General features: G+C 42.2%; 1 protein-coding gene across 1 annotated transcript in view; it reads right to left on the bottom strand.

Moving 5' to 3' along the window:
- Nucleotides 1–21,242, bottom strand: part of FAM189A2 (family with sequence similarity 189 member A2) — a 47,029-nt gene extending 25,787 nt beyond the window's left edge. Inside the window, exons 1-7 of the mRNA XM_015405858.1 lie at nt 21,125–21,242; nt 16,556–16,860; nt 11,428–11,484; nt 5,572–5,682; nt 3,649–3,777; nt 1,217–1,324; nt 954–1,087 (exon numbers count right to left, since the gene is read on the bottom strand). Of these exons, the coding sequence (XP_015261344.1) occupies nt 954–1,087; nt 1,217–1,324; nt 3,649–3,777; nt 5,572–5,682; nt 11,428–11,484; nt 16,556–16,860; nt 21,125–21,242 (962 nt within the window). The remainder of the gene's footprint in view (nt 1–953; nt 1,088–1,216; nt 1,325–3,648; nt 3,778–5,571; nt 5,683–11,427; nt 11,485–16,555; nt 16,861–21,124) is intronic.
- Nucleotides 21,243–21,738: the final 496 nt, after the last annotated feature.

The raw sequence follows: 21,738 nt of genomic DNA, 5'->3' as shown, positions 1-21,738 counted from the left end.
AAATAGAAAACTTAATTTAAATGAGAACAAAGTTCAAGTCCAGCGGTACCTTTAAGACCAACAAAGTTTTATTCAAGGTATAAGAAAGTTATAAGTCTATACATATAGGCCGATGATGAGCAGCAAATTAACATACAACATGAAAATGTTTAACAGATTCAAGGACCAAACAGGAATAACAAGCTTCGTTGATATGGTTACCATTTGTTTGGGTTTAATTCCGGGGGGAAACATAGTGAAGGAAATAAATATATCAAAATTGGAGAGTGACGGGCAGATGTACCCTTCTTAATTGTGGGATGCTGAGAGTAATTAACTGAGAACCTGCCATTACGCTCCATCCGTCTCCTCTCAAGTGTGGAGGCAACCTTACAGCATCTTCTTCTTTGAGGTGGGGCGATTGGCTGTGTAGTGTGTCTCCCCTGTCCCCAGACCAGAGAAATACATTCCAATCTACCATTCCAAATTACATTACATTATGCTATTCATTACATTACATTACAATCTACTATTCAAAATAAGAAATACAATAAAGAGGATGTATCACCCTTCTGGGGGATTGGTGAAAATGTAAGAACTGAATGAGGTTAGCATATGTAGTGAGGTAAGAAACCAATCAGTCCATACTGCTTTGTACTCCACATGGGACATAAATCAGTTGGGGCAAAATATTCTGTGATCAGTTCCCATCCTGACTCAAAGCAACTATGTTATAACTTCCGAACTTCAACTAATCACCACATATCTCTTACCCAGAGTCAACTGCCACTAAGGTCTTAGATATAAACCGCAAAACTATAGTTTGCAGCCAGTCTAGAATTACAGAAAGTGTTAACTGAAGGGAAAGCCCCACCTAAATTATCACGTTGAGGGTAATGACAACATTAACAACAGAAAGTGCTGTTGGTCAAATAATTATCAGACATGCAAAATAAAGAACTGCAATATTTTACCTGTGATTCATCCTAGGAGTACAGGAGTAAAATGTAGCAAAATATGACGGAGGTGGTACAGGTGGCACAAAATTCTCAGGATCAGAAATGTGGCTTTGTTCTTCAACTTCCTCCACATAAGTTTGGGATTCTTCCTAACAAAATAAATTTAGAGGTTTTGTATCCCTCTCCCCATTTTTGAAGGCTTGAATCATAAGCAGATTACATGGAAGACAGACTTCTGCATTTCTGCAGTTTAAAAAGTTTGCCTTGCTCTCACTTACAGAGCCGGTTCTTCTTGTTGCAAATATCTGCAGGTAACGTAGGGCAGCTGCTACTAAACACACGGTTGTGGTCAAGGCATTCAGAGCACAGAGAGCAAAGAGAACTTTCTGTAAGGCAAACAGAGTAGGAAGAGTAATAAATGTATTGCAAATATGAGCCATAAACATACATGAACATGTGAAGCTGCCTTATACTGAGTCAGATTACTGATCTATCAGGGTCAGTATTGTTTACTCTGACTGGCAAGGGCTCTCCGGGGTCTCAGACAGATATCTGTCAGATCACCTTCTACCTGATCCTTTTAATCTGGAGATGGCAGGGATTGAACCTCAGACCTTCTACATGCAAAGTAGATGCTGTATCACTGAGACACAGTGCCTCCCGAATGAAAACAATTTTGAATTTTGAGCATATTATAGAAAGCACATGAGCATCTACAGAAGACATTAAACCCTTTGATTTCCAAGAAGAGAAGTGTCAGCAGCTTGCATCTACATTTTAACTACTTTTTATTATGCTGTTTAAAACTCAGATAAACAGTAATCACGATGGACGATGTTCTTGTTTCTGTGGTCTACTTCCAAATGCAAGATCATGTTAGACAAGCTACTATTTTATCATAATATTGCCATGCAGCTTGCTTATATTCTCCAGAATCATACACCTTTTGTGTATAGTTTTTGTTTTCTTTTTATTTATAAGCATTTCAACCCCATTTTTGTTCCCATTATAGAGAACTTAGCCAACGTGCATGTTTCTAGTTGCTACTGAAATGCAAACAACAAACAAAAAGTTTTTTTCACCTTAAAATGATTGTTAAGGTTTTTATTATTTCTAAAGACCTGCTAGTACACTTGTGATAGATTGCACATGAAACGCAGGTTTTTAAATCCTGCTATTTCAGAGAGCCATGGAGGTAAGGAGTTAGTCTTCCATGAAGTGGAGAGCTTATTTGATTGGATGCTCTACACACTCTCTGATTGGCCAGCATCAGCTGAGGGAAAGTATATGATCAGCCGGGTTTCTGGAGAGGAAAAAAGCTTTTGATCTGGAGTCAGCAAGCCAGTGAGTTGGCTGGAGTCGGTAGTTCTGACAGGATTGGTCAGACAGGTTCTTCTGAGAGAAGAGAAGAGACTCCTTTGCCCTAATTGAAGAACTACTTGTGATTCTAAGTCCAGAAAGCTAAAAACTGCTTTACACAGACATCAGTACTTTTTTGGAAAGAGTTTTGGCAAGGGTGACTGGGTTGTTAGGCTGTAACTCCCAATCAAGCTAAACAGAAAAGTTGTTGCTTCTTAGGAAAAAGAAGAACAACTCCTGCCAGTTGAAAAGGGGTTGAGTTCTGAGGAGAACCCTGGTCTGTGGTGAAGGGAATAAACTTTAGACACCTCAGGAGTTAGTGGGAAACTGTGTTTTCAAAAGGGAGAAAGAGAAAATCTCCAGGAAACTGTGAAGCAATACTGAAACTGCTGAAATATACTAAGCAAAATACCTCTCACAGAAAAGATCTAGAAATCTCTGAAAATAAGCTACAACTCACTTGTGTTTGTCTTAAGAATTTGTTCCTGTACAAAATACAACTTTTACTTCAGTATTTATAAACCTTGACTTCTATATATATATTCCCTGCCTGTTAAATAAAATCTTGTATTCTGTTTTAAAAGTTATAGAGTTTCAGGTGCCATTTCAAAGGGTTTAAGACAAGAGAGCTTCTGTTTTTCCCTCGAGTTCCTGTGCTGGGTCCAAAGCCAAAATATATCTTAGTCAAACGGTGGGATAATCAAGTATTTTAAGACAAAGAAGAAATACATGCTACTGGGGGGTGGCTCAGTAACAGAAGGGAAGTAAGTTTCGGCGGGGAAAATCTGTCTGGGAGTTGGGAAGTGAGCACTATATTAGGATTGTTTCTCATGTTGCTCTTTTATGACACAAGGCCCAGTTCTGAGTCATAACCTATGTCAGATGGCCCATGTCTATTTCTGAAAGAAGGCCCAAGGCTCCACAAGCTATTCCAGAGTTCACAATCGTTCTTTCAGAGACAGATTCATGCATTCTGGTTCTCACATTACATTGCCATCTATTTCCAAACATGGGTGTGATCTGTATATGGAGTCCAATTCAGTGAAGCTCAAGACACTTGAAAATAAGGACAGATCAGTGAGCTGTCACCTGCTTTGACCAAAATGTGGGAAATCTTTGTATCGTTGTATAGGATAAGAGATTATATGCTGGCTGTTCTTGTAAATTCTTCTCTACCCTCTTTATATGACCTGAACAAGTAAACGAAAAGGAGAGTAACAAGAATAAATACTGCAGTACATATGAAAGCAGTTGATATTAGTATACAGCAAGGAATTACACAAAACTACACTGAATTTTTAATGTTGCACTTTATTTAGCACAGTGCTATTTCTATTAAGTATTAGTTTACCTTGAGGAGAAGGTGAACAGCATTGCATGACTGGAGAGGATACAGCTTCAATGCATTTTCTTTCTCTGTGCATTTTACTGGCAGAAATTCTTCACAGCAGAAACAAAACTTACTTTCACTCACATCAGCCTTTAGTATTGAAGAACATAATGAGAATTTCAAATTAGCAATTTAAAAGTTCAGACATTTACAACACATCTATTAAATGTACATACATATGTGTGTTTAAAAATTGTATTTCAAATGTACATGGCTGGTTGTTTTTATCAGTGTTGATTTTTCTTTGTTAAAAACCAATTGATTTTCCAGTTATCGTATGTTACACATTTTTATGCAACACCATCATACAGATAACACTATACAGAGTTTCACAAGCAAGGTGATATGCAAATTTGTACCCCAAGGAGTATATAATATAAATGCCCACAGTAGGGAGATAATATAAGGAATGGGTGGAAGAAGCAAGCACATGAGACGAACATGATAAAATTAAGTTGCATTTACTGACGGTAGAGCTGTAACACCATCAAAACATCATCCTTGTGATGCCAGCAATATATAGCATAATTTGGTCCTTGTCATGGCATTAATGATGCCTATTTCACCCAGCAGTGGGGATGACATAGAATTGGGAGAGGCAGATTATGACATTACACAAAAGGTAACTAATGCTACATGTTACAAGGAAATAGAATCATAGAATCATAGAGTTGGAAGAGACCTCCAGGGTCATCTAGTCCAACCCTCTACACAATGCAGGAAATTCACAAATATTTCCCCCTCCACACCTGCAGTGACCGCTGTTTCACACCCAGAGGATGACAAAAAACCTGCAGGATCCCTGGCCAAACTGGCCTGGATAAGATTTGCTTCCTAACCCCAAAGTGGCAATCAGTATTTTCCTGGGTAAGAAAGGGATACAAGAACTAAGCACCGAGGCAACCCTTCCTGCCCTCCCTCTCATGATCTGCCAAAGTTCACATTGCTGTCAGATGGCCACCTAGCCCCTGTCTGAAAACCTCCACCTCCCGAAGAAGTCTGTTCCACTGAGGAACCACTCTGTCAGAAAGCTCTTCCTAATGTTTAGCTGAAAACTCTTCTGATTTAATTTCAACCTGTTGGTTCTGGTCCGACCTTCTGGGGCAACTGAAAACAACTCTGTACCATCCTCTATATGACAGCCCTTCAAGTACTTGAAGATGGTTATCATATCACCTCTCAGTCGTCTCCTCTCCAGGCTAAATATACCCAGCTCCATCTACCTTTCCTCATAGGACTTGGTCTCCAGACCCCTTACCATCTTCGTTGCCCTCCTCTGGATATGTTCCAGAGGGGGGAGAAACTGAAACTGACATGTTATTTTCTGATGGCCCATGCATTATTCTATCCTAAGATTTCAGGCCAGTTGGGGATCATAACGGAACAAGTAAACCAGACTTATGGGAAAGATGAGGATGAATTTGAAGGAAGAGGGAATACAGGATCATTAATAACTATATGAGAGACAGGATTTTGCTTTGTAGTTTTGATTTGCAATCTTTACATTTCAGAGACATCTAAAGTAAAGTTGGGCACAAACCCAAAAAATCCAGTTTGGTTTGGGGCTGCCAGCCATTTCACCGGTCTGTTTGGAAGCGGAAGGAAGCAAAACCAATTGGTACAACGGCAGCCATTTAATCCTAACAGGTCAGCTGCGGACCTGCACTGCTCAGCTGTTAGGTTTAAATGGCCCAAACAGCCAAACTGGACAAAAGTCCAGTAAATGTTCAGGGAAGGCGCCTTCCCTGAACATTGGTTCAGGGGCTCTGAACCGGTTCAAGTTCAAGCCAAATTTTGGCTCATGCGCTGGTTCGTGCCCATCCCTAATGACAGGTACTGTAACCTATGATATATCAGTGCTGTCTGGGTAAAATATCTCCTCACCAGAGTGCATCTAGGTACACTGGAAACAAACTGAGCACCTTGACATCCAAGGATAAATCCCGCCAGGTTCAAGAGAACGCAGATAACAGAAAGCAAAACAAATAAATTAACCTGAAACAAAATTAAAAACAAAATGTGAGACATTGAAAGCAGTCTATGAAAACATGTCACCTTGTTCATTGTACTCAAATAATTGCCTTTATTTTCTTTTCTAAAGTGCTAACATATTGTGCTCAGTTCATTAGTTATTTACTTCTGCCACAGCCCCATCTGAAAACAGTTATGGTCATTTTGAGATATTACTACTGCAACATATTATTGACACATTTATTATTATGGGAACTTTTTAATACTGATTGCAGAATTCTGATCTTCACTTCTGTTATACTATTTTTCAGTGCATTAAATATTATGAAATCAATAGATGAGTTTCTAAATTTACACTGTAACAAGAGAAAGTTGCTAAAGATACCCTATACTCTACGAAGGACACAGGCACATTTGAAGGATTCAGATGAAATCTTACTTCCTCCTTGCTACCAAAAATAGAACACACTGTTGACCTAACATACTTTTATTTTGCTGAGACATCTGGTGGGGTACTTGAATAGCGAAACTGAGCAACTAGATGCCCCCAACAGTCTCCTGACAGTAGGAGTCTAAAATCTAAGACAAATCATTCAATGAAACTTTTACTCAGGCTTGTTTCTAATTATCTGATTCTAAGGCATGGGGTTACTTTTACAAATTGTTCCTGCGTGTGACAAATGCAAATGTCTTATTTGAATAAGTAACTTGCACTACGGTATTTAGGCATGATGAATTATTTAGAGAACTACTTGGAGAGCATTACAAATTCAAGATCTGGTTGGGATCTAATCATGTGATCTTCTAGACTTTCAGACAAGACATCCCTTAGGGGCCCAGTGGGAGAGATGAGCAAGAGGTAGCAACTGCTTCTCCTTATTGCAATTGTTCACTCTCAGGCAAATGAGAAGCAGCAGCAGCAGCAGCATCTGCTGTCTCATTCACAAACCCTCATTCTGGTTCAATACGCAAGAAACCAGGATATGGCAGTGCTGCTTGACATGGTTGCTCCCTTACCTGTGCTCTGCCAAGAAACTGTCTGTGGGGGTGGGGGGAGAGATTAATTAGCTGTGAGAAGCACCCCCTCTGTGTAGGCAGTGATGGGACTTGGTCCCAGATCCTACCACTACCCAGACAGACACAGACAGTAGGCAAGAAAGCAGACTGCTTCTCCTCCTCCTCACTACTTGCCTTCCCAAGAAAGAGCAGGTGGGTAAATGAGCAGTGACAGTGGTGAGAAGGAGAATGGAAAAGCAACCACAGCTCACTCACCTCACCTTCTGTTTCCAGGTAGCAATTATAAGGATTGGGTTCAAGCTGAGTCACTCCTCACTAAAATCCAGAGGGAAAGTGAGCAAGAAAATGGTGACAGCTGCTGTTCTCTTGCATTCCTGGTAAGAAGTGCTGGGAGGAGATGGTAAGTAAGCAGCTGAACAGCAAGGAGCAGCAGTGGCTTACCAGTGACTGGCCCCCAACTAGGGTGCACTCCTCACTAGCTATCAAACAACATTCACCTCCAAAACTAGCTCTGCCCACCATAAAAGTGTGATATCCTGGATACAGTCCAGGGACTTGGAATTACCTCTCACACAAGATAAACTCTATCTGAAGTACAGAAATAATTAAAGATGTAAAAAAACATCAAAAGTGGTCTCAATTTACTGCCACATAGGACTACCAAGACATGTTGCAAGGTTACGTATTTCAGAAATTAAATCTCCAGTCTGTATACGAAGTTTGCTATTAGAAATTTAAGGACAATGATAGGAATGAATAGAACACATATTCCATTGTATATATTTCAATTATGTAATCTGTCTAAACACTCCTCATCAGTTTCTTTCTCTTCAGTCCTATTTTTATTTCATGCTATATTGCTGTTTTGAAATGGATGTCATGTTAGCACAGGATGCTAACCTTTCTACCAATGTGTTTAGAGAGTATTTAGATCCAGCAGAAATAGGTTACTATGTCTAAGTTGCACATTGTTTTTCCACTGTTCTGTACAATTACCTAGTTTCAGCTCACATGTGACAAAGGTTCAGTGGCTGAATTACCTTGGGGAAGGGCATATCTATGGGCAGAAAAAGGCAGCAAATCTTGATAAACTGTTGGGATTTGCAAGATCTCTTTCTGTAGTCATGAAATAATTTACTGTTTGTTTAGGCATGCTGATGTCTTAGCTAGTTTAAAGTTAGAGACCCAATGGGGAAGCCTGCACATAGTTGCCACCAGAGCAAGGTGACAAAATGCATAATTAGTTAGCATTGGGATTCTCCAGTTGGGTAATCAATACCTTGGGGGTGGACTAGAGAGTAAGCACTGGGTTTCAGGTTTATTGCTCTTTGTCCTTCTCTAGTTCATCATCACACAAGGTCTCTAAGAAAAGATGTGGGTTACAGAGTAGCGAGACAGGATGATTTTCCTGTATTGTTTTGTTACTTTCAACTCCCAGTTTACCCTCCCTCATTAGTACAGTAAAGTTTCTTTGTTTAAAAGCTAATACAAGTGTTCTGCTGCATTTATTAACTCTGCATTTACATAGAAATCTTTAATATAAACTAGGAATAGTAGAAGTTCAAGCAGAACAGCAACAAATGGGAAATAATGATAATAATGAACAGGGCATGAACTCGGCATGTGTGCTATTTCCAGAGAGTGGATGAGAACCACTTGACATACTTTATTCCATTGTTCATGTATCATTTGAAGCTTCTGCTTTTCAGATTTATTAATATGTATTAAAATGAATATTATTCTCATTTTAACTAAAGTCACTTTACAAAATGTGATGATAATGATGGGTACTCGTGGCTAAAAGGAAGCAAATTTTATTTTTGTTAAAACAAGGAAGCAGATAACTATGAACATTTACATATCAAATATAGTACATCAGGGGAAAGGGTACACAATAGAAGAGAATGATATAATCAAGAGTCAGGTTATTATTACACAGATTCTCAGGGCAGAAACTGTTAAAACAGATGGTATTTACATTTTTATACATTATGTAGAATTATGTTTATTGCTTGTTAGATTAATATCCATCATTGTTAAACTACGAAGGGATTCCCTAAGTGGCTGAAATTCAAGGGAGTGGACTAGAGGCCACTAAGGGGAGGGACTGGATGGACAAAATTCCTGGGGCCCAAGTCAGCTAGAGGGCCCTTGAAGCCAAGGCCATGCTGCAATTAGAATGCATCTCGATTTTACTTCTAATGCAGTTTTGCACTACAGCCACTAGGAGCAAAGGGACTGCAGAGCACATAAACAGAAATAGCTCTGTTTTCTGCTCCCACTACTTTTCTGCAAAGTTCACTAGGAGGCCTCTCAGATCCTGCTAAATCCATCAACCAAACCAACACTGGAGAAAGGCAAGACCAGCCAGGAGAGCTCATGGCTGCTAGAGTCATTGCCAGGCTGCAGCTTCCTAACAAGGTTGTTTCCAGCAGTGCGTTTCCCTCTTCCTTTCTTTCCACCTAGCTCCATAATTTGTCTGCTCAGCCAGATTTTCCTTGTTAGTGTGTTGCAGAAAATAAAACCATTCCTCTTCTCTTAATTTCTCTTCCTCTTTTCTACACTCTCCTCCTTAATTTTGTTTTCTTCCTTTTGGGATATGCCTTAATTTCTCTCTCCTCCCTTCTAATTCCCCCTACATTTGTCGGTTTTGGTCTCAACTGCTTCTCATCCCTGGTTGGCAACTCAGAACATACTTACTACTAGTATAGCAGCAAACCCTTGTTAATATTATGAACAGGAGTGGGGGATGGGAGTTAATATTTCCCCATGAGCTATTAAACTAGTAAAAGGATGCTCCCCCCCTTTACATGCATGGTAATGGAATATTAATCTGTTTTAGTAGTTACACATGTGGAACAGTGGTTAGAACTCCCCCCTTAATTAAATTTAATTACATTTTAAACACTATTCAGGAATGGGTTGTTGTTGTACTGTACTGTAGAAGGGAGGAGAGAGAAATTAAGGCATATCACTACTACCCCTTTGTAAATTTTACTTAGCTACTGCAAACATTAAGCTTTATATTATATGACAAATGACATATTATTTTTAAAAAATATGTCAGTAAAATCAGTCCCAATGATCCCAATACTGCTCATCCAGCACCACTATGTAACCAATTTGCCCCTGCTTTTGTGCTAGGTAAAGGCTCAAGGGTAAACTTAAATTTACTGATTTACTTAAGATTTATTATGACATGATGTTTTTGTGAACTACAGCCACTTCATCAGATGTAAAAAGTGTATCCTATACTGGTACACATATGTATGTGTTTACAAATATACAAAATTAGACAAATAGTTTGGATCAGGGACATATGGGGGGGCATGGTGGCTCTCGAGTCCCCATGGTGGCTCTCGAGCCCTGATTAGAGTCCTCTATTTTGTCAGGAAGATTATGACAGACAAGCAGACATGCCTCATCATTCAGACAATCAGGAATGGCCAGGTAAACATATAGTTGTCCAACCAACTTTCTTGGGGCTAGTCACAAATAAGTGGGTTCCAAACTTCATCGCTACCTTAATTACGACTGCTATACTTTCTCTATGGAATATCATCTCAGAAGGATCACGTTGTAACAGCCAAATAAAAAGTCAATACCAATGTTTCCTCCTTTTTCCCCATGTGCCTGAGACTTATTTTCCTGAATACATGTGATGGTGGTGGTGGAAAGTGCCATCATGTTGCAGCCAATTTAGGATGACCCTGTAGGGTTTTCATGGCAACATACATTCAGAGGTGGTTTGCCATTGCCTGCCTCTGTGTAGCAACCTTGGACTTCCTTGGTGGTCTCCCATCCAAATATTAACCAGGGCTGGCCCTGCTTAGCTTTCAAGATCTGACAAGCCTGGGTTAGCCTGAGCCATCCAGGTCAGGGCAAATATAGGGACATATAGAATAATAATAAATACTTCACATTTGGGTAGCTAGTTCAGTTGTTCAAAGTGCTTCATATTGATTATCTTGCCACAGTCCTTACAACAACTTGGATGGGAGTTTAAAAGCAAACGCTTGTCTAAAGCTCCCTAGTGTTCACAACAGAGGCAAGATCTGAAGCAGATATTTTACATATCACTTTTGATACAAATAATTTCATACAAGTGGGGATCCGTGATATTCGTAGGGGGATCCCTTCCTCCCCCCCCCTGTAAGTGCCAGCTAAGAGAGGGAAGGGATCTCCCCCTGTGAGTATCATGGCTTTTGCCCCCCCCACACACACACACTGTTGCAGCCACTGGTGCTGAGTTATTGTGCTCCTACCCCATCACCCTATCACTGACATCAATGCCAGTGAGCCCAGCACAGCTCCAGGCTTCTACCACCAGGCCTGCTGAAACTCCCGAAGCCCTCCGGCCTTAAAGCTTCTGCTGCCAGGATGCCACACAACCCCCACCAATATTGATGCTGGCTAGTCCAGCATGGCTCCAAGTTCACCCACTGTGGCTCCCCCCCACATCGCCACTGAGACTCTGGCAGAGACAGGTGCACAGACCCAAGCCTGTGTCCCTCTGGGTTATTGCTCCTAGTCCACTGTGTAGAACCCCTCAACAACTTCCCAGACATGTGTGTCCTCGAGGCTGGATGCACACAAGAAAACCAGACCTTGTAAAAATGTATAAAGATTTATTAAATTAAAAAGGAAGCAAACGAATCAGTTTAAAGAGTGCTATTATTGTATCAAGAAAATCTTGCAACATACTTTCCGTTATTATTTTTAGTAAATATAATCATGTTAACCAACACATACCAAAAGTATCATTGGTCTCTTCCATGTTGTCAATCCTATAATCCCTGATAAAATCACCTGCAACAATAAAACAAACAATTATGAAGCACTAAGAGCCCTACTAGCTCATTATCCACCATTTATTTGATTTGGGGCTGTAAAAAGGACTCCAACGAACTCTTTCCAGTCACTTTGACAACAAATACATGCTTCAGGCATGACCCAATTAACGCCCTGTGTGCATCAACAGAGGAGCACGTCAGTGGCAGCGGACTCCTGTTTGTAGAGGACAGGCTCCCAGCCATGGGTGGGAGCATTTATGCCTGGGTGTAAAAAGGGGAAGCAAGGATGATTTTGTGCAATTGGCCGCAGCACCTGCTTTCAGACGGTCAGCTTTCAAGCAGGTCGGCCCATCGTGGAATGGGTGGGGCCACCAGACCTCCAGGCTGCATGTTCATCTCTGGCACGCGGCTCAGGCTGAAAGGAGGCAGGCTGAAGAGATGCTTGGCATTCAGCGACTCACTCACAGCAAAGAGGGGGTCTCATTCCCGCTAATTGCTGCTCCTGGCTGAGGGCACCTCCTACCCCTGGAGGAGAGGATACTCTGAGCACAAGGCACACAAGGTTAAATATCCCGTGAGGTGGTGGGTGTGAGGGATGCTGACTAGTAATAAAGCCTGCTGCTGCACAGAGTTGCGTGGGAAAGCTGCTCTGACAAAGGAGGGGAGTAAAAAGCATCCGCCCATGAGTGTGATGGTGACTTCTTCCAGCTCCCTGCAACTATATTGTTGGAAACCAGCACCCAGCTCTAATATCCATCTAATATCCATCTGTGCGTTGGAGGAGGAATCTTCCCAGATTCTTTTCACTGTCACACACACACACACACGAGCAGCAAGCTGTAGTTTCCCTCAAAAAAAAATCAGGAGCTAGGGTGAGCGTATAAGAACCCTAGCACATAAAAAGTACAGAACCAACTGACATTTTAGGAGAAAAATCAAAGGAAAGGGAGGGACTGAAATGACCCCTTTGTCTTCAGGGGGTTATACACCAATTTAAAATTGCAGAAAATACTCTTCATGATGATACTGTCTTGTTTTGCTAATACAACTAAAATATTTTCAATTATTTCTTTTTTTCTTCATTTAATTAATTAATTTACTTTATTTATACCCTGCTTTTCTCCTCAACAGTGGTTAACTGTATTCATTTGGCAGTAAACTGCAGCATACACATTGCCATAGTCACGTCTTTAGTAACTGCATCAGTCAGTTTGGTGTAAGGGAAAGGAGTTTGTAAGCCGCTCTGAGACTCTGAGTGAAGGGCGGGGTATAAATCCAATCTCCTCCTCTTCATCTGTTTAGATGGAGGAGACTGAATGCCCCTTTAACCCCCATTTCCAACAGATGATTGATACCACTATTTATGTTAGAACCAGCACTATACATATGCAACCATCTGCTAGCTATGAAGGAGGAGGAGGAGATTGGATTTACACCCAGCCCTTTACTACCCGAAGGAGTCTCAGAGCGGCTTAAAATCCCTTCCCCTTCCCACAACAGACACCCTGTGAGGTAGGTGGGGCTGAGAGAGCTCTCTTGAGAACTGCCCTTGAGAGAACAGCTCTGAAAGAACTTATGACTGACACAAGGTCACACCAGCAGCTGCATGTGGAGGAGTAGGGAATCAAACCTGATTCTCCCAGATTAGAGTTCCTGGTCTTAACCCCTACACCAACCTGGAGCATTACAAATGTCAGGTACAGCAACCCACCACCAGTACAGAACCTGTATGCAAACATGGTGACTTGTCCAGCCAGACAAACGTGCATGAAAACCAACATCCATATTCATCTGTCTACATGAATATGGAGAACGTTAATGAAGAAGTTAATGAAACCAGCTTAAAATTATATACATATACAGTATTCAAATTTCCCATGAACTACAGCAGGGGTCCCCAGCATGGGTGCCATGGTACCTGTGGGCACCTTTCCTGCTGCCCACCAAGTATTTTTAGAAAGTGGGTAGGGCCAGGTGAGGCTCCTGCCCATTAGAGCAGTGGTGTCGAACTCATTTGTTACGAGGGCCGGATCTGAGATAAATGTCACTTTGTCGGGCCAGGCCACGTGTGCCATAAAACATAATGCCAGGTATCAGAGATCTAAACTGTATATAAAGGACAGCAACTTGTAAGTGCCGAGTTGGTGTACCCTTAACTGCAAGGCCCCATGGGCTGGGAGGGGGTGCAATGGAAAACCTACAAGGGCAGACTGGAGAGCCAGAGGTGCAGGACTGGGCGGACACTCCCATGCTGCTTGACTGCTGCAGATGAGGTTGTTCCACCATGCTGAAGCCACAATCGGAATGGCTCTGCCCACCCCCCACCCCCAAAACAGTCTCCTGTTCCCTCCTTTGCACTAGTTGCTCGGGGGCAGCATAAGAGCCCTGGATGGGCCTTATGTTTGACACCCCTGCATTAGAGCTTGGAATTGGCCATTCAAGATCTGATTGGCTGTGCAGATTTTTAAAATGTCATTTCAGTGGCAGCTGCCACCACAGTGTTGGTTCTTTTCTGTTTCTCACTCCTCAGTCAGAGAGCCAGTTTGGTGCAGTGGTTAAGTGCGCGGACTCTAATCTGGGAGAACCGGGTTTGATTCCCCACTCCTCCACTTGCACCTGGCTGGATGACCTTGGGCAAGCCGTAGCTCTGATAAGAGCTCTTCTTGAAAAGAGCTGTTCTTGAAAAAGAGCAGTTTCTGTCAAGACCTCTCTCAGCCCCACCTACCTCACAGGGTGTCTGTTGTGGGGAGGGGAAGGGAAAGGAGTTTGTAAGCCGGTCTGATACACCTTTGGGTGGTGAAGGGCAGGGTATAAATCCAATCTCTTCTCTTCTCTTCTTCTTTCCAAGTGTATTTTTAAAAATTATTCCTCTTGCTCCCTGCACTTGGGTTTCCTCTGTGTTTATGTGTGTGTGTGTGTGTGTGTGTGTGTCTACACCTCCCATGGAACCCATTTTGTGGTTGCACCCACCAGTCTCTGTCAAAATTCCTAAGGTGCTCACAAGCTCAGAAAGGTTGTGGACCCTGAAATTACAGTAACAATTATGGGGAAAGGATTTGTTTTCTTATCTCCAACCTTCTCAAAGCTCTAACTAAAAGAACTCAACGTTGTAGAGGTATATATAAGAAAGTCGTGCACTCATACATCTTGAATAGGAAAGAAAGAGTATATAAAATAAAGATATTTCATGCACAGAAGATTCAAATACCATCATTAATTAATAGCTTTGAGACACTTGTTGCAGAAAATATTTAACCTCTTATTTTACAGGAACTGAAATACAGAGTGGTTAACCACTCTATTCAAGATTACAAGGCAATGAGGAATACATAATTCTGAAGCCAGATTCTTTTTTCCTTATCTCTATTAACATTGCATCAACAGATACATTCACTAGGAGGCCACAAAAATAAAACCATTTCTCAAAGTCTTGTCCAATATTAACCCCTTTATCTTTTGAACTTGAAATGATGATTTGCACAGTTGCTACAAGTATTGTCTATCCAATCAGATAAAACAACTGTAGCCAAAAGAACAGGCACATGTATGCAGTAAAATTAAACTGTCTATTTAATACTTTCAATGTGATTTTTTAAAAAATGGATGAAAGTAACTTGTTCTTGCCTTCTGTGAAACAAGATTCATACATGAATGTCTTCCTGGACCATCCTATTTAGACAATTATTTTCTTGGGGCAAAGATTTGCCTTTGGTACTCTGTGAAGTACCACCATCCTATTGCTAACAGCTTGAAATTAAGTTCAGCTGAAATCAACAGCACTTGCTTCTGCCAATGTACTTAGAAAAGGAATGCAAGCCATTTATGGTTCCCAGGTTTCTGTACTAACAGTCTAATAATTATGAAGAAATTGCACACTGATAATATTCTTTGGAAAAGAGCACACCCTCCAACTGTTAACCAAGCCATCCACAATTATCTGTCATAAAACTGGAAATAGTAACAATATGTTTACAGGAATGTTTAGATTGGGAAACTTAAGAGACATGATAATTTGCACTTATTTTTCTGCAATACTGAAAGCTCACTGTTCCTTAAGTCAGAGTGAAAAGCTGCAGTTTTGAGAGTTAACATTTTTAATGCTAAAAGACACAGAGAAAAAAATATAAGGCACACAGACAGAAGCCCACATTGCAATATGAAGCATATTCCACTGAAATCAATGAGATTCTCATGTTTTGTGTTTGTGATCAAGATATGGGTCATTTGCCAAAGATTAGATGGCAATAGGAAGCCTGTGGCACGGTGAAACAATTATATATAACTGAGGCATATTTACAGAATGAAAGAAATTACACCACCAGCTATAGCAAAATACTATGCACAACCACACATCCCATTATTTTTGCTGGACTAATATGACTAAACTAACAAATCCAAAGTTATCATGGAAGCAAACAGCAAACAAGTAGCTGTGTCTGCTCTCCCATATCAAGCCTACACAGAGATACTAAGGGACAGGTGGATCAACTACTACCATGTGACCCAGAAGTACTAAAACACTTTCATTTTGGGAGAATCATATTCAGGACAAACGTGAAGCCATCACCATCTGATCTTTACTTCGTATTTCCCGGTTACTCCTCTACTTCCAAAGTGATTAATGTGTCAATAGGAAACACCGATTAATCATAACGGACATTCCAAAGGGCATCACTCCTTGGAACAAACACCACCGATGCTGAGTTGGCCAACTGGTATCTACCAGGTACCCCATTTGTTCCAGTCCCGCTCTTTCCTCAACCCTCCTTGATGTATTCTAAGGATTCAACTTCAAACCTGGGCACGTCAATCATCCTTGCTTTTCGTTTCTCTCTCCGAAAAAGAAATGAGAACAGTGTGCATCTTCACAAAGCTGTTGGGAAGGCAAAGGCTGCAGCGCACCTTGCAAATGAAAACGTGCGACTGACTACCCGGAGAGGACGGCTAAAACTAACACGAGTTCGTAGGAAGAAGCCCGAGCGAGCAGGTGTCCCCGAGAGCATCCGACCTGCTAGAAGGCGGCGGCGACGGCGCTGAGGCAGGAGAGACGGCGCGAGCGGGGCGCAGCCCTCCCCGGGGCCACTTACCGAGGAGCCAGCCCAGAAGGGGCAGGCGTTCTTCACCTCCGGGGAGCCGCTGAGGGAGAGCGCCCCGAAACTCAGGGCCACCATGCAGCAGCCCAGAATCAGCTGCAGCAGCCCCAGGGAGAGCAGAGGTCTGGCCAGCAGCAGCCCCGGGCCCGCAGCGACAGACGACCCGGCCCGGCGGGAGGCCACAGGGGAGAGAGCGGCTGGGCGAGGCCGCGGCTGCTGCAAGCCGGAACGGGACCAGCGGGGCCGGAGAGGAGGCGGCCACGACGAGAGGTCCTGAGCGGCGGCGGCGGCGGCCGCCCCTGCGCGAAGTCCGTCTGCCAAACGGCGGGCAGGGAAGGCGCCGCGGGGAGGGGGAGAGAGAGAGGGAAGAGGAGGGAACTTTTCCCTGCCTCCTCCTAGTGAGGCGCCTGGCCAGTCTGCATGCTGCGCACCGGGGGTGCCTCCTGCCGCTGCTCCCCCGCCGCCTTCTTTCCTCTTGGCCTCTCCCACAAGGCCCCGCACTCGCCCGCCTTGCCCATGTTCGGCAGGCCTCCCTTGAGTCAAGCGCCTTCTTTCAAAACTCCCCGCAACAACTTCGCTGCCAGCTATTCTGGCTGTCCTCCCGTCTGGAACCCGTCCACATTCCTTCCTTCCTTCCCGCTCTGCCCATTCCTTCGCCTACAGCCCCTCCCCGTCCAAGTCTCTCTCCACCAAACCCCGTCTGTTAAGCCCTCGAACACGCCCCTTGTGGCCTCCTGAGCCACTTTTACTTAAACAGAAGTCTCATTAAACAAACGAGTAGAACTATGCTGCCTGTCACTTTGGCTTTCTTCCTCCTCCTCCTCATGCCAATTCTTCCCTCAAACCGCACTTCCTAGGCAGTCCTAACTCTATTCCAGTGTTTTCTTCAGTGTTTTGGATTTATGCAGCTGCTATGGCAAAGCCTCATCACATTCTAATACTGTCATCTAGCTCTGTTTGTATAACTCCTCCCTTAGCTATAACTCCCTCCTGTTGCTATTGATAACCTTCCTCTAAAAAGATTCATTTTGCTTTTAAACTATACAGACTTCCATATTTTTTCTTGATTTTGACTCCTGGCCAATCAGGCAGGCAGCCATACCACTGTTATTATGAGGGAGTGAGCTTGAAGTTTTAAAATAACTCCTCCTGAAAGGCAGGGCGAAGGAAGCAGCTGGATATGTCCTTTCCATATCACAGCCATCTTTCCAGGGCTTTTCTATAGGAGGGACTGGGGGGGGAGGGCTTGTTTCACACCAGATTTGGATTGCAGAAATCTGAAATTGTGCTGAAACAAAGCATAAGTATTAAAATGCTAAACAATGCAGAAATGACACAGTAGGATCATACTTTTACTCTGAACCATTCCCCAACCATTAAGTAAAGGTTTCCCTTGCTCAAAAGCCAGTCGAACCCAACTCTAGGGGGCAGTGCTCATCTCCGTTTCCAAGCCGAAGAGCCATCGCTGTCTGAAGATTTTGTCTGTGGTCATGTGGCCAGCATGACTAAACGCCAAGGTGCACGGAATGCTGTTACCTTCCCACCGAAGTGGTACCTATTTATCTACTTGCAATTTCTTGCTTTCGAACTGCTTGGTTGGCAGGAGCTGGGGCCAGAGACAGGAGCTCATTCTGTCACACGGCACTAGGGTCTTGAACTGCTGAGCTACCAACCTTCTGGTCTGCAGCTTAGTGTCTTAACCTCTGAGCCACCTCGGCGCCTATTACCTGTTAAAAAGCCCTCCTGAATAAATCAGTTTTGCATAGTTTGCAGAATGCCAGAATGGGAGTCTTCTTGACGTCATCAATGGGCCGTTCAATAAGGTGGGGTCAAAAACAGCAAATGCCCATGTCATTGATTTTGCTAATTTGCAGGGTGGCACCTCCAGAAGGCCCTGCTCAGATGAGCAAAGCTGTTGTGGAGGACTGTAGCGGAAGAGGTGGTCTGGGAGATATGAAGGACAAAGCCATGAAGGACCTTGTATGTGATAACCAAATTGTGGTATTCTGCAGCAACTGAAGTCTCCAAGGTGATTTTAAGGGGAGACCTATGTGAAATGCATTACAGTGGTCTAGTCTTAATGTTACTATGGCATGGATCCAGGAAGGCAGATTGGCTGTGTCAGGGTAGGGGGCCATGTTCTGGACTAGATCAACTTGAAAGTGCTTTTCTTCAGCTATGTCAACTTGCTTCTCCAGTAGTAATGTTGGATTCAGTTTAACCCCTTTTAACAGCCTTCAAGGGTAATCTGGACTCCATTAAAAATGGGAACCACAATGTCCTTCAATATCTTCACCCTCCCAACCAGTATTACCTTTGTCTTGTCAGAATTTAGTTTCAGTTTGCTCACTCTTTTGAAAGTTTGCGCCCAGTGGCACTTTTAAGACCAGCAAAGTTTTATTCAAGGTGTAAGCTCTTGTGAATGTGTTTAGCATATGTAGTGGGATAAGAAACCAATATCCCTGTGAAGTCCTGGGGGGTTGTTCCAAGTGTTGTAATAACTTGCAATTCAGCAATTTTCCTTTCCAGTCTGTTCTTGAAGTTCCTTTGCAATAAAACAGCTACTTTGAGGTCACCAATTGAATGTCCTGGAAAGTTGAAGTGTTCTCCTACAGGTTTCTCAATCTTGTGATTCCCAATGCCAGATTTGTGTCCATTTATCCTTTGGCATAAGGTTTGACCTGTTTGTCCTATGTAGAGAACTGAAGGGCACTGTTGGCATTTAATGGCATGCACAGTGTTGGAAGATGAGCAAGTGAATAAGCCTGAGATAGCGTAGTAGACGTCATTAGGTTAAGTGATTGTGTTGTCTGGGCATATGTGGCAGCAAAGTTGGCATCTGGCTTTATTGCAAACTCTGGTTCTTACGAGCCTGTTTAGATAGCAGCTGTGAAACAAGACTACAGAGTTTGCATATTTTAAGTCTTTAATTGGGACTCCCTTAAACTATATAATTACATGGCTGTGTAAGTTGCTTTGCAAACGACTATTCCTAAGTTACTGTATAATTAAACTTTAAAAAACTAAAGTTTTCATAAAAATACCATGGTGACCATCTTTTATTGCTATGGGAAAACAGAATGTGAGCTGAGAAGAATTCTATGAAACACTCTGTTACTGTGTGAATAAACAGAAATAAGTGTAGCTTCTCACTTACCTGTGCAGCCTATCACTTACCTGTGTGGAATCTGAGAACAACATCTTAACATCACTACTAGTTCCCCTGTGATAATTTTAGCTTATTCATGTTCTGGGATCACTAAGTCTTCATTTTAAGAAAGGAGCTAAGGCACTTATACAAATTCACAGCTAATCTAAGAGTGTAGTAAACATGTTGTTCAGTTTCACATATTATGTTGACTTACAAATTAACTCCCTACCTTGATCTTTTGGGTAGGCAGACATTTTACAATGGCATTTTCCCCAAGTACTTGCTACATATGCACTGATGAATTTATACCTGGTGCATCTATAAAATGCACAACACCTCAATGCACTAACACACTTAGTAAATGTTATGTTAGACTAGGGGTGGCCAAACTTGCTTAACGTAAGAGCCACAAAGAATAAACATCAGATGCTTGAGAGCCGCAAGACATGAATAAATATTACACACGTTTTTATTGAAAAATATCCAAATTTGCTTTTTATTAACATTAAACGAGATTCCCAAAAATAAAAAAGGGGTAAAAACAGATATTGATAATATTTATTTGTTCAATGATATTTGTTTGCTAATGATATTTATTTGTCTGAGAGAAAGAGAGAAAAACAAGGAAAGCAAATAGATGAGGGAAGGAAGAAAGAGAGAAAAAGATGGAAAGAAAGCGAATAGATGGGGGAGGGAGCAAGGGAGGAAGGAAGGAAGGGAGAGAGAAAAAGAAACAAAGAAAGCAAATAGATGGGGAGCCTGCTGACAACCATACAATATGTGTGAAAGAGCCGCATGTGGTTCCCAAGCCACAGTGATGGCACAAGAGGTCTACTGGAGTGCAACATGGGACTAGAGGACACGGGTGAGACCCAAGGGCAAAGCCCAAAATAAACATTAACCAAGTTTTCTGTAACACATTATATGGAATTACACTGTCACCTCAGATTTGAATTAATTCTAGTTTTGCCTACTAAAAGCAAACACCATGCTTAGTACACCTTCTCTTATTGGTGGTTGAAGCCAGGCTGCATTCTGGACACCAAGACCACGAGCATTGTCGTCTGGCATATCTCAGTGATCTGAGCTGTTCTAAGCAACAGCAGGAAAAGAAGTACATATCAGTTGCACTTTTTACTCTGCCTTTATTCTAACATTTCTCTTCCTGCCCAAATTCCTATAGGGCTGGATTCAACCAGCTTTTCAGCTGGTGTAAAGGAAGGAGGGCTCCCCTTTAACCTCCAGAAGAGGCTATGCTGGATGATCATGGGACCTACATATGCAAAAGCCACGTGGGAAGGAAAGCTGTCATAAGAATGGAGGTACTGAATATAGTTACCTGGATCCAGTCTTTACTGTCTTTACTGTTACTTATTGTGTTTCTGATATAGTTACCTGGATCCAGTCTTTACTGTTACTTATTGTGTTTCTAGGATAATTGCAATTATTGTTTTTCTTCACATTCACTGCCACATCTTTAGAACCACCAATAGCTATTCTAAGTGCCAGAGCATCCATTAGTACTGTCATCCTGCACATAACACACTGTGTAGCTCTCTGCTATCATGTTGCAAGTCTCATGGCCCTGGCAGCAGAAGTCACAAAAAACATGGAGCCTTGACATAGATTCATGTGATGAATAATGCTACAACTCACATCTGGGATAGGGGTCACTTGCTATGTCATGTCAGCAGCATAAACTCTGCAGTACCTGTATTGTAAGTCCAGGCTCCAAAGAATGTTAATTGATGCAAAGTAACAGTTGAAACCAAAAGTAAAGGCTAAATTATAGTTTATAAATAATGGAAATACACATAATTTCTTACATTTTTATGCTGCCTTTTCGACTCATGAATTCAGAAGCAGCATATCTGGGTTTTCCCAATGTCCCAAACTCAAACCCATTTAGTTTCTGAAATGAACACAGCAACAGATGTTCTTAAGATTATTCTCTAGGCCCAGTTCCATCAAAGTTAATGTGAGAAAAAGTTTGAATTCTACTTTTTTGCCACATTTGTTAGCCCCA

This window comes from Gekko japonicus, unplaced genomic scaffold (genome assembly GCF_001447785.1).
Source record: "Gekko japonicus isolate JY-2015 unplaced genomic scaffold, Gekko_japonicus_V1.1 scaffold1507, whole genome shotgun sequence".
NCBI classification, from domain to species: Eukaryota; Metazoa; Chordata; class Lepidosauria; order Squamata; family Gekkonidae; genus Gekko; species Gekko japonicus.
The sequence above is the reverse complement of the archived record's forward strand: the minus strand, read 5'-3'. Positions and strand labels throughout refer to the sequence as shown.